Genomic DNA, 13,087 nt, shown 5'->3' on the forward strand with positions numbered 1-13,087 from the left:
TTGCTTCTCTGTAGTGTATTCTATTGGGCATTTTATGATTTTACTCCATAGCTAGTGCATTTTCTTCATAATGGAAAGCTTGGCCTGGTTATGTTTTCTTCACTGGTAGAACGCCTCAAAGTGATAAAAGTTGTGTGGTTAACACTCACCAAGGACTTGAATATGTTTTCATTTTACAAACAAGAAAGCAGATGATTAACTGAAGTTGCTGAAGTTAGAGGGGGACAAGTCAGGCTTCAAACGCACAACCTCTAACGCACACAGTAAGCCAGTTATGATTGCAATTCAGTTTTTTTTTTTTTTTTTTTTGCGGTACGCGGGCCTCTCACTGTTGTGGCCTCTCCCGTTGCGGAGCACAGGCTCTGGACGCGCAGGCTCAGTGGCCATGGCTCATGGGCCTAGCTGCTCTGCTGCATGTGGGATCTTTCCCGGACCGGGGCATGAACCCATGCCTCCTGCATCGGCAGGCGGACTCTCAACCACTGCGCCACCAGGGAAGCCCCGCAATTCAGTTTTTATATTTATTTTCTTGGAGAATAACAAAATCACCATTACAAAAATCTTAATTTTAATGAAACATTTCTGATTTATAAACTACTTTTAAACTACTTTTTCTATTTCTGACACTTTTCTGAACACTATGAAGGTCAACCTCTAGTGAACGATTATGGAACTTTTCTGCCAGAATATATTTCATTTTCCCTTTATTGTACCATTTAGAATCCTTCAGATATTTAACTTCTGCTTTCTCTCCCTTCTCTATTTCCATTTCTTTTCCCTATCACCACTTACCTACTCAAACTGTGAATGCTATTTTAGAGCCCATTTTAAAAATAAAAGGTCACTTTAAAAGCCAATGTCCTGCATACCTGCTCCTAAATTTTTTACACTTTTATTGTTGTAGTCTCTAATTAGGGATTGGAGTTTGGCTTTTATAAGTCCAAGGAGGATGAGAATTTTTTCTTTGGCATGAACATATACCCACACTGCCTAATGCAGCAAGAGTATCTTCCTAATTCAGAGTTAGAACCCTGATGGAGGAAACAGTTATAAGAAAAAGTGTGGAAAACAAGTGGAAATGCATTTTTACAATGATTCTCCTGAGGACGTCCCCAGATTCCAGTCATTTTTTTCTAGTAGCCAGATTATCTTGGCTTTTATTTTAAGATGGGAAAAGTCTCATCTCTCTGGCTAATGGACAGCCAGTCTACAGGAATTTCCCCCTTTCCTGGACACAGGATGAAAATCAGAAAGCTCTTATGCCATTCTTAAATCCAACTTTCCAGATATCCACTTGAAAAACATTGATATAATGCCAAATCACGAGGCATTTTTCTATCCCTTATAATCAGTGAAGTTTGTTTTTACTTGAATTTTTTTTTTTTTTTTTTTTTGCGGTGTGCGGGCCTCTCACTGCTGTGGCCTCCCCCGTTGCAGAGTACAAGCTCTGGACGTGCAGGCTCAGCGGCCATGGCTCACGGGCCCAGCCGCTCCGCGGCATGTGGGATCTTCCCGGACTGGGGCACGAACCCGCGTCCCCTGCATTGGCAGGCGGACTCTCAACCACCGCGCCACCAGGGAAGCCCTGAATATTTTTAATTGGATAAACAAAGAGTATGGAAGAAGGCAAGTGAGGTCTGAATATGGAATGGAGCCTTATGGAACTGACAATGAGCTTTCTTCTTGCTTGTCCATAAGAAGGCATTTAAGAGCTATTCTTATAGGTTGAATTGTGCCACTGCCCCAATTTACATGTTGAAGTCCTAGCACCAAGCAAGTACCTCAGAATGTGACTTTATTTGGAGAGAGGGTCTTTACTGAGACAATCAAGCTACAATAAAGCCATTACAGCAGGTCCTAATCTAATTTGACTGGTGTCTTACAAGAAGTGGAAATTTGGTCATAGACAGCTACGGGGAGAATGCCATGTGAGTGTGAAGATGCATATATATAAGCCAAGGAGAGAGGCCTGGAATAGATCCTTCCTTCACAGCCCTCAGAAGAAACCAACCCTGCCAACACCTTGATTTTGGACTTTTAGCCTCCAGAACTCTGAGAAAATAAACTTCTATTGTTTAAGCCACTCAGTTTGTAGTACTTTCTTATGACAGCCCCACCAAATAACAGCTACCTACTTAATTTTTTCAAACTTTCAATTTTTCACAAACTTCAACTGTACATTATTACCGAAGAAACCTATCCTTATATTTATATTAATTTAATATTTGATCTCTCAACTTTAGAATAAAATCTATGCTGTTCTTTAATGGTAATGTCCTGGACTTCACGATAAAAGTAATGATAGCTGCAAGAGGTGTGGAGATTCACTGAAAATAACACTTTATAACTGCAGTGAGGCAAGTAGAAGTTAGAGGACTTTTAAGTCACCCAATTAGTTACTGGTGAAGATAGTCCCACGGCTCCCAGTCGCCATGTTTTTCTGCTGTAGCACACAGCCACCCTTAGGTATTAGCTAAGAATCACATATCAGTACAATGATTTTTTTTTTTTTTTTTTGGCGGTACGCGGGCCTCTCACTGCTGTGGCCTCTCCCGTTGCGGAGCACAGGCTCCGGACGCGCAGGCTCAGCGGCCATGGCTCGCGGGCCCAGCCGCTCCGCGGCATGTGGGATCTTCCCGGACCGGGGCACGAACCCGTGTCCCCTGCATCGGCAGGTGGACTCCCAACCACTGCGCCACCAGGGAAGCCCCAGTACAATGATTCTGCCCTAATTTGTCATGTTAAAAATGTTTAAATTCAGGATAATATAAGTAGAAACTTAGATCACAAAACAGGTTGCCCCACTGAAACAGTGTTCTACAAATTCCTGCCACACATTCTTAATTGACAACTGATATTTTCACTGTTACACGGTAGTTATATTTTTATACCATTTCGAGATAAACACAGCAGTGGAATGTGCCAATATCTCAGTTAGTCTATGGGAAGATTAGGATTTTCATTTAAATTCTGCATATTTAAGCAGAGGAAGTGTTCAGAGGACCACGTGTGTATTTGCTAATTCTCAATAATGGTTTTCACAAGTTGCACTGTACATTTTCAGGCAGTTTTCAAGGAAGAATATTATTTCAATTCAAACTGTTACTTTTCACAAAGCTATTTCTTTTTTTTTTTTAAACATCTTTATTGGAGTATAATTGCTCTACAATGGTGTGTTAGTTCTAATTATTTCTCGATACATCTTTCTGTTTCTTTTATTCTCGTTATTTTCTTTGATACTGATTTTGTGCTTTGAGAAGATTCAGGGGAAACATGGTAGGAATTTTCTAATAGCTGATGTGGAAGAGAACTCTGACTCTTGTACCCGAAAGGGGAGGACTGAGATGAATTTATTAAAGTTACAAGTAGATAGATTTCAACTCAAAACAAAGAAAACCTTAAACAGAGCTATGCTGTGATAAAATTGGCTGCTGGAGATGATCTTAAGGGCTAGTCACTGGTGAAGTTCTAAGTATTAGACCATTTGGGGGCTTTGTTATAAGAAGGAATCAAACAATGATTAGATTAGATTGAATGGCCTTTATGGTCTTTTTCATCCTGAAAGTCTGTGCTTCTATGAACTCTAGTAATCTCACAGGATTAGCACTTCCCCTCAACTAACAGAAGGCTTATTCCTTCATATTCTTGATATCCCTTGTGTTTGGTATAGCTGTGTAATTTATTTAATTAACATCCATTTAGATATCACACACGAAGCATCCGTCACAGCTCGTATATGTCAAGTCAGAGGCAGGGTAGAGGTCAGAATTTCTTCTTTGCTACTTATTTATTAGTATGAAATCATGTATCTGTTACTATATTGGGTGAGAACAACAAACTGTCCTATAATCATAAAAAATTTAATTATTTTAACAGTCATATTAGTCTTTGGTACGCTCTATGAAGAGCTAAATATATATAGCACGCCATGAGATAACTGATTACTAACCTCCTTCATTTTTTCCAGTTCATTCTGCAGAGCTTGCTTTGCTATCTCAACTTCTATAAGCTGTTGCCTCAGTTTCTCATTTTCATCTTCTGTTGTTGTTCGCTTTTCTTCCACATTTTCCAATTCATGGTGAAGTCTCACAGATACATCCTTTGCTACCTAAATTAAAGTGTTTTTAACAATAAACTGTAATTAAAGACAATACAACAAATGGGCTTAAGTTATATTAAAAGTACTAGAACCAATATGTATATAGTGTCTACCATATGCCAGACATCATTCCAGATGCATTACATATAAGCCATTTCACATACATAAACCATTTAACTCTCTCAACAATCCCATGAAATAGACCCTATTATTATTCCTGTTTTATAGATGAGGAAAACTGAGTCTCATGGAGGTAAAGTAATACGCTCAAGGTGACACAGCTAACAAGTGGCCAGGTAGTCTGGCTCTCCACTCTGTTCCCTTAATGTCTACATGACATCATGGTTATAAATGTTCAATTGTGTTTTATCACGTGTAGAGATTTCACAAGTCTCGAATTCCACAACAAAACTATGAGGTAGATGCCTCCATTATCACTTATTTTAAAGACTAGAAAATAAAATATTCCCAGGTAGGGTCTGGGGCTTGAATTTTGATCCTAACATTCCAGGTGCTTAGTTTTAAGAAATATTTTAGTCTTTGAGACTTTTGTTTGTTTGTTTAAATTAGTGTGTGCATTTTTGCCTCCTGTTTTAAGACTACCTCAGAAATTTTAGGGTTTGGAAGAAAAGTGGGGCAGCTCAGGACACAGGCTGTGGTTTTGGACTGAGTGGGGAGCCAGCCTGACCAACTACTAGCCAAGTTCCAGGGCTAGGGGCTGGGCACTTAACTTTCGTAAAAGGTTCATTGTGGGCACCTGTAAAATGATGCTACTCATAATCCCTTCCTTACAGGTTTTTCTCCTTGAGAACTAAATGAAATAATAATATGAGTAACAATGGTTGCCACAGTGCCTGGTGCCTAGTCAACACTTGACAAATGTCAGAAAAAGGAAAAAAAGAGAAATGATACAACGGCTTTCATAAAATGTTTTCCCATGGCTTTCTTTTAAAAAAAATACAAGATAATTACACTCGGCTTTTAAATCTTCATGAAATTAATACAATTAAAATTATATTTCGTTTGCTGTCCCAGACCATGAAGATAACATCTGATTTGCGTTGTCAGTGAATCTGCCTACAGTAAAACCGAACGAACAGACCACACCTATCTAAAAAACGCACTTCAAAGTTGAAATTTCTCCACTGGGGGAGACTCTGAAGAAGCAACCTCCCTAAGAACATGGTTCTTTCATTTAGCGCACTCTCCCTTTACTTTTCCAAAAGGGACCACAAGCTGGACAGTCTTCCTTTCTGGGAGTTATCTAAGTGGTAATTACAGAAAGGAAGGAGTTCTGGAAGAAGGCGCTGGGGACGGGGGTGGCTTTCAGAGAGAAATCTTAACTCTAATATCTTCCCAGTGCTGTTCCTATTCTGGGCTTCAACTCCACTGAAGGAGTCTTCACCGCGCTGCTCCAGAGGGCCTGACTCCATCTGGCCTGCGCTTGGAGGGCAGTCTCTGGAAGTCAGATCAAGGCCTGCGCTCGGCCACGCCGTTTCCGCCGCGGAAGGAGGCGCCCTCCTCCCACCACCTCTGTAATCGTCACCGTGGCTCTCAGGGCAGCCCGCAGAGCTCGCTCTCTGCAAGACCCTCCCCCCACACAGGGCTCTTCAGACCCACCTGTCCGTTTTTCCTCTTCCCTTTCCGGCACCTTGACATTCTGTGATTGGCGCTGCGAAACTCCATGTCCCTAGAGCTCTTTGCCAATCACCACTGAAGGCCTTTCAACGCAAAGCGCCCGTGACCTGAGTCCCCACCCACCGCCCCTGCCGCGCGCCCCCCGGGCCCCGGCGCCGCAGACCTTGAGGTCCTGCTCCAGGCTGCGCAACAGCTCCCCGTCGATCTCCCCGGTCTGCGCGTAGCGGAGCCTTTTGCGCTCGGCTTTGCGGAGGCGGTACTGCAGGATCCGGCAGTTTTTGTTGGCTCTCTCCAACTCGTGGCGCATTTCCTGCAGTTGGCAGGCATCCTCCTCGAAGAAAGTGTCCCTCATCTCGTCCATCTCGGTCCTCAGTTCATCGATCTCGTTCTGAGGCGGTGACAGGCCGCGGGTCAAAATTAGCTTCGCCTCCCACCCCTCGGACATACACCGTCTACACCCCATCCCAGCTCCAAATTCTCAGCTTTACTGCTCCCTCTCCATGAGACAGGAATGACCCGGAGCTGAATGAACAAGAAGAAACTAGAAAAAACGGGCCGTCTTTAGGCCTTCCCTCGCTCTCCTACTCCAGCTCTGTCCGTGAAAAAGTGAGCCAAACCATAATAAACGGAGAAACGAAGGCCCAGATTTGGATCTAAATAAAAACCTAACGCTGCTGATCGCAAAGCCCTTTTAGATCCGGAAAGGGCCTAGGGACCCCCTCCCCTCATTTCCTGTTCCCCTCCCTCTTGAAGGCTCCCTAACAGGTTAGCAGCCTCTCACTCCCGCCAGGACACGCCCTAATGCTCCGAGGCCCACACCTCCCCTCCTCCAACCCGTCCCCCACACCCTCCTCACCTTGAGAGTCTCGTTTTCCTCCCGCAGCTTCTCCATCTCCTCCTGCATTTCCTCCTGCTCCTGGAGCTGCTGCGGGTGCGGCTGCGACGAAGGGGGCGCCGCTGCCTGCATGCCGCCGCCGCCGCTCGCGCTGCCCTCTGCGCCCTGTTGGGGGCCCTCTGCTGCCGCCGCCATTGGGGAGGTGGGAGGGACTGCGAGGGGCTCACAAATGGCAGGGGCGCCAGCGACCGGAGAGCTGCGATTGCTGCCGCCGCCGCCGTTCTTACTGTGCATCTGAGCCGCGGCCGCCGCCGCCGCCGCCCGCTCTTTCTTGAGATGGAACTGGATGAGCTCAGACTGCAGACATCCTTCTTTCCAGTAGCTCCCTCCGCCACCGCTGCCAGGCCCCACAACGCCAATCCCAGAGTTTCTGCTGCCGGAGCCTGGGGTTTTGCCCGCAGAGGAGGTGGATGGCGAGGGGGAGGCCCCCTCCGCGCCGCTGCCGCCCCTCGGCTGAGCGCGTACGCTTTTCCCTCGCCAACCCCTGGGCGGCGGCGGCGGCTGCGGAGCGCCCCCCTCCCTTTCCCCAGAGCCGCTGCCGGCTCCTCCTCCTTCCCCACCCCCTCCTCCTCCTTCTCCGAGAGGAGGGGGTTCCCCGAGTTTAGAGGACGCGGGCTCTAGCTCCCGGGGCGGCTCCTCCGACGCGCCAGGCCTCCTGACACCCACCGGGGCCAGGGTCGCCACGGGGGCCACTTCAGCACCAGCCAAGGACTGGACAGCTCCCGGCGCGGCCCCCTTGGGCGCCAGGGGCGCGGTCTTCTCCGCCCCTCCTCCGCTTCCTCGGGCGCTGGCCGGAGGCGCCGTGCGGCTCCCGGTCTTGTTGCCCTGCTGCTGCTGCAGCTGCTGCTGTCGAATAGAATTGAGTTTAGTACCAGCCCCTACCGGGGACCGGGTGGCCGCGGTGGTCTGTCGGACCGAATTGTCTCTCGGTCTAGCGGGTGACTGAGCACGCTGCTGCTTTCTGCTGCTGCCCTCCGGGTGCAAGCGAGCCTCAGTGGCAGCTGTGGCGGCAGAAGCTGCGGCTGTGGCAGGGGCAGCGCCCCCCGTCGGTGGCTGACTCATTGCGGTCTAGGAAGAATCTATCAGAGGCGATTTACAATAGTCTATCACCAGATCACTCTCTTCCCTCCTCACTGCCAGCAACCTTCCTTTCTAATCTGGGACAGAAACAAAAGAAGGAAAGCACACAGCGTGTCTGCATTGTTACAGAGCAAAGAGTGATTTTCCGTAACAAGAGAAGCCCTAGAAAATGAGATTTGGACGGCGCTTAATAGAAGACTAGACTTTAGAACTAGGATGTAGAACTGTCAATTCTCATTTTGCCCAGGGAGGCGCTATCTCCATCTCACGCCACCTCAGTAAAATGAAGATCTGAAAGCCGCTGAACCTCCCATTCTCACGGTAGCAGGTTATGGCAAGGATGGAATCAGAAAGGAATTGATGGGAAGGGAGTTTTTTGTTTGTTTGTTTGTTTGTTTGTTTAAGAAGATAAGGTCAAGAAGCTTCAGAAGGAAAAGAAGTCCAAAGGCTAGAACTGTCAATACCCTGATTTTTCAGCTTTGGTTTCCTCACTATCAAATCTGCGTTTCAAAGCCTAATTTCATGGAGAAAGTTTTAATTGATATTCCCAAGTGTCAATTAGATGAAAACGGTTATGAAAGGGTTTTTCTTAGAGAACACTTGTTATGGATAAATGATACTTTTCTCAAACAGCTCTAGCCCTTAATGTTGCATTTTGTGAGAGAAATACACCCAATTTCCTTTAGACTAGAACTAAAAGAAAATATAAATAATGAATGACTTTAAGCCAACTTCAGTTTCAAGAAAATATGGCATTAAAAATCATCTATGTGGTTTAGTCATTAGCAGCGCTGAAGGGATTTTTCTTTTTCTTTTAATTGATTTATTTTTTAGTTTTGAGAAATAAATTAAAAATCATTTGGAAAAATTTATTGGTGGCTCTGCACAATTTCTTAAATTACAGGTGATAACTTTTTCTACACTTATCTAAATTTCAATGTTCTTGTGAATTGCTTTAGGTTTAAGTGTAATTGCTAAACAAAGTATTTTCATTATTAAGCACCTTCTCAGATGGTATATAACAGGCAAAGGTGTACTTTTAAAGTGCCCAGTCCTTTCCACGAAGCCAAATGCTAAGACAGAATGACCCTGCACCCAAGAAGGCTGGTGCATCCTCACTCACGGTGGTAAGATCAACTTCTGTTTTGTATTTTTTCCAAGATAAATCCATCACTGGCTTTTAAAATCTGGAAAATAGCAACTCAAAACCCACTGCCTCCTGGTTTTTTCTCCCTAGTGATCCAACTGCTTAGTCAGCTAGTCAGTTAGGTGCGTTTTCCTTAGAAATATAATTTCTCTCTAAAGGGCATGACTGAAAAGGGCATGACTAGGCAGAAAGTTCTGCTTAAAAAAAAAAATCCTATTAGGGGAGGAGATACTTGCTAGTTACTTTACTAGCATTAGTCCTGTTATTGTCTAAGTATCATAGCTTAGTCAATGTGTAGTAATCCCTCATTTTATAAAGAAATATTACTGGAAGGCTCCTCCACCTCCCTTTCTCTTTCTGGGATCTCCTTCCAACTCAATTTGGAAAATAACAGTGAACAAAGAAGACATGGGGAGGGAGAGGGAGGAGTCATCCATCAACTTATTTTCTACATGTTCTCCCGGAGCAACATGCTCCTAGAATATCTGGTCTAGTTCACTAGCAGGTCACACTAACCGGGATCACCCAAATAAGTTATATTGCCAATGCAAACTTATTTTTGTTTTGAATTAGGCAGAACCACTCTGAAGCTGAGAGCCACCAGAGAACGTTTAATTCGGCCCCCATACAGCTCTATCGCAGGAGAAAGCTCGAGTTCCAGGAACTCGGCTCCCACAATCAAAGGTACCTGGCTGCTGTCACGTGGTTCTCACAAAGTACCAGGATGCTGTGTCTCTTTGAGGCTTCTCCTGTGAAATTCGCCAACCCAGCAACCCCAGCACGGCCTAAACCAACAATTTTAATCTCAAGTTTTATCTGCCCACTCACCCTCCCCATCCCTTTAGAAAATCCAGAACTGCTCACTTCTTGGCAGAGGCGATGTTTTGAGGCTGGAGCAAATCAACAGCGCTTTCCTTCTGATCTTCCGGGGACCTCAGGGTTCTTACTGTGTCTTTTCGGAGACGAGGAGAGTTTAACTTCGTAGTTTTATATATGCGACTATCTGGCTGAGCACTTTTGACTTTGGACCGGTTCGCCCCAGTTCCACACCCACTCTGTTTCTCCAAACAATGGCGTTAACGTGGAGGCTCAACGGCCGGAAGAGCGGATTACTCCTTGGCGGCCCGCGGCTGGGCTGGAGCTGCGGCTCTGAGCAGGCGAACACGCAAGGTACCAAGCCGTGCCAGACGCTCCCCGGGAAGTGCACTGATATTCGTGAGCTGGCCTCACCGGACTGGGCAGGGGAGGGGGCGGGATTGCAAGGGAGGACTGCGTAGAAGTAACCAGAGGCTACTTTCAAAAGGGAAGAGAAGAAGGCGGAGTGCGGAGGCGGAGGGGCGGGCGGCAAGAAGACAAAAAGGCCAGAGCCACGCCCGCGATGGAAGACCGGTAGCCAAGCTCACAGTCCTCGCTGCACTCGCATACCCCTTACTCGGCGGAAGATTCCCAAACCGCTCGAAATCGGATGCACTGGCTTTCCTCAAAGCTTTGTCCTGGACCGCGTCAATTGCCATCAATTATTTACTTGAGCTTTTCGCAGGGAGGCGGATTCCAACAGCCTTCCGGGCTTGACTGACGTCTCCTGATGCAGCGGCAAGGCGCTGGCGGGCGGCTGCTGGGAGTTCTCTTTGTTCGCTCCCTTTAATTCTCAGTCGAGCTCTCCACGCGGTGCGCCTTCCCCACCCCCAGCCAAGGCGGAGTCTTCAGACGTCTTTTCCACGGGTAGATAATGGTTGCCAGACCAACGGTCCCACAGACAAAGGGTTCTTGTCATGCCACGACTAATTTGGTACAAACCGAATAAATACCGGTTTACAGCGATCCTTTACAGATGGGTTTGCCTTCGATACATTTTCTTCTCTCCTTTATTAAGTTCCAGTTTCCACTGTGAATACAAGGAACAATTACCAGGATCCATAATCTTTATAGTAGTGCATGCGGGTAACAGGAATCATCTAATGTATTTATTATAAGATAGGCATTTAAAGGAAATTCAGGGGGAAAAGGGAATTCAGAATAGGTGCCTTTACGATGTACAAGAATCCATAATACTTCACAGTAATAGTATTTTTAAATGACCGGAAAATTCTCTTTTCCCTTCTAGTTTTGTTTATTTTTATTTTTTGGTGGTGATGGGAGGGGGAGTGGTGTGGAGGAAAGTATGAAGTTCTTCTTACCTTTAAGAATTCCTTGGTGAACTTGAAGACAAGAATGAAAATAAACACTGTCTTAGAAAGGGTATTTTACTTATTTTAAATTTCTCTTACATTAATATTGTGGTTTTGTATGTAAAATGAGGTCAATATCTTGAATAATTTTTTATATTAATATGAATTTTAGTATAACAAATTTTATTTTCCAAGTGTAATATCTTGCATTAAAAATGAAATAACACAATTTAGGAATGTTTTGCATTCAGACAATATCATTACAGCAAAATAAAAAGATGTTCAAGCCCTGGTGATTAGTATCTCCAGCAATATATAAGACAAATATAGCAGCAGGACAAAATCATTCACGTACTCATCTGCTCCCAAATAGATAAATGCCTAGTTTATGCCTGGCACTGTCCAAGGTCCTGGGTATGCAAAGATAAGAAATAGTTCCTGTCTGGGAAGGCTTAAGCATATTGATGAGAATTGGGATAATTTCCATATAATCCTTTAAATACTTTTTGAAGGTGGAAATGTGATGTCTGTGACTCTATAATGAATAGCTCAGACTTTGACTAGCATACCAAAAATACAGAGAAAAAGGCAAAGTAAAATGTAATCACAATTTACTTGGAATTTATGCTAAATAATAAATTGTCATTATGTACTCAAATTTGAGTTGCGATTTCCTTAAGAAATACTAAGATTCATTTAACCAAAATGGATAAAAAAATTTTCAGGTTAATCTTTACAAATCAAATAATATTATAAACATAGTCTGTGGACAGAAAACCTACCTGGTCCTGCTTCTTTAAGAACTTGTACTCTGTTCAGGCATCTATGTTTCAATTTTTCCTAAGGCAGTATTATTTATTTCAAAGCAATTAGTGACTCTAAGTCTAATAAAAATCAAGAATTCATTATCATGCATTCTTAAGCACATTATCATGTGCTTAAGTGTGTCATTTTATAATACAGTATTATGCAATTTCAAGGTTTTAAACTTTTTAATAATAAAGATTAAGTATGAGCAATATTTAGGATGCTTCTTTACTCATGTAAATATGCCATAAGAAGAACTTTTGAATTGGAAATTTATCTGATTTATTTTATTTTCTAGTTAAAATTATATTTCTCCAATTAAGCAAGCACCAAAGATGATTATTCAAAGATTTTGTCAGAATTTAGAAAGGCTTAGGTATTATTTTTACTGTGTTTCAGAAGCAGACTGGCCAACTGACCTTTTAATGTGTGTAATAATAAATCATCCACTCTGTAGCACAGTAATGTGGATCTTTGATCAAGGGAAGGCTAAGGTCTCAACTTCGAAGCCCTTAAGAAATACATAGCTTAAAATATCTACCTTTTGATTCTCATGACTTTATATAACAGCTCTTTACCTACATAGCTTTACAGTTTGCAAGGGCATTTCACTTTGTATGCTCAAAATACTGTGAAGTAAATACTATTTTCTCCATTTAAAACCTGGAGTAACTGAGTTTCAGTGATGTTAAGTGACTTACTCAAGTTCAGTTTCACAATCAGAACTTGAACTTAGGTCCTCTTCCATTGTCTCCTTTTTCATATTTTTCCCACGTTTTTCATACCATAACTTAAAAATCTTAATCTCTAAGCCTGATTTTTCACCGGTATCCTAGTCTGATCTTTTCACATATGCACAGGCTCTCTACATGTGGAAATAATACTATCACCTCAAATGTCATGTGAATTTTTCCTCTTTCCCCTAACTAGCATCGATTTCTATTCTATTTTTCTTTTAGTTGAGAAAAACTGTATTCTATATCTTTTTTTCTTTTAGTGAAATCATCCTTTTATATCCTTCCCACTAAACACTGGGTTCTTCATTGCTTAATATTTTTCCTTTGCTTCTATATCCATTTTTTTCTTTCAAAATATTTCCTAGGCTTATCTTTTTTATTAAACTTCCTGTGCAATCACTATCAAAACCCACATCCTAAACTACTGCAAATACTTTCTATATTAGATAGATTCTTTTTTTTTTTTTTTTTTCCCGGTACGCGGGCCTCTCACTGTTGTGGCCTCTCCCGTTGCGG

General features: G+C 43.6%; 1 protein-coding gene across 1 annotated transcript in view; it reads right to left on the reverse strand.

Annotated features, from left to right (window-relative positions):
* Positions 1–11,366, reverse strand: part of MTCL3 (MTCL family member 3) — a 55,947-nt gene extending 44,581 nt beyond the window's left edge. The window contains exons 1-3 of the mRNA XM_089921988.1: positions 6,594–11,366; positions 5,901–6,125; positions 3,950–4,108 (exon numbers count right to left, since the gene is read on the reverse strand). Of these exons, the coding sequence (XP_089778114.1) occupies positions 3,950–4,108; positions 5,901–6,125; positions 6,594–7,694 (1,485 nt within the window). The 5' untranslated portion in view covers positions 7,695–11,366. The remainder of the gene's footprint in view (positions 1–3,949; positions 4,109–5,900; positions 6,126–6,593) is intronic.
* Between the last annotated feature and the right edge of the window lie 1,721 nt (positions 11,367–13,087).

The sequence above is a fragment of the Delphinapterus leucas genome, chromosome 12 (assembly GCF_059928025.1).
Source record: "Delphinapterus leucas isolate spDelLeu-1000000601 "Yukka" chromosome 12, BTC_Dleu_Yukka2, whole genome shotgun sequence".
Lineage (NCBI taxonomy): Eukaryota > Metazoa > Chordata > Mammalia > Artiodactyla > Monodontidae > Delphinapterus > Delphinapterus leucas.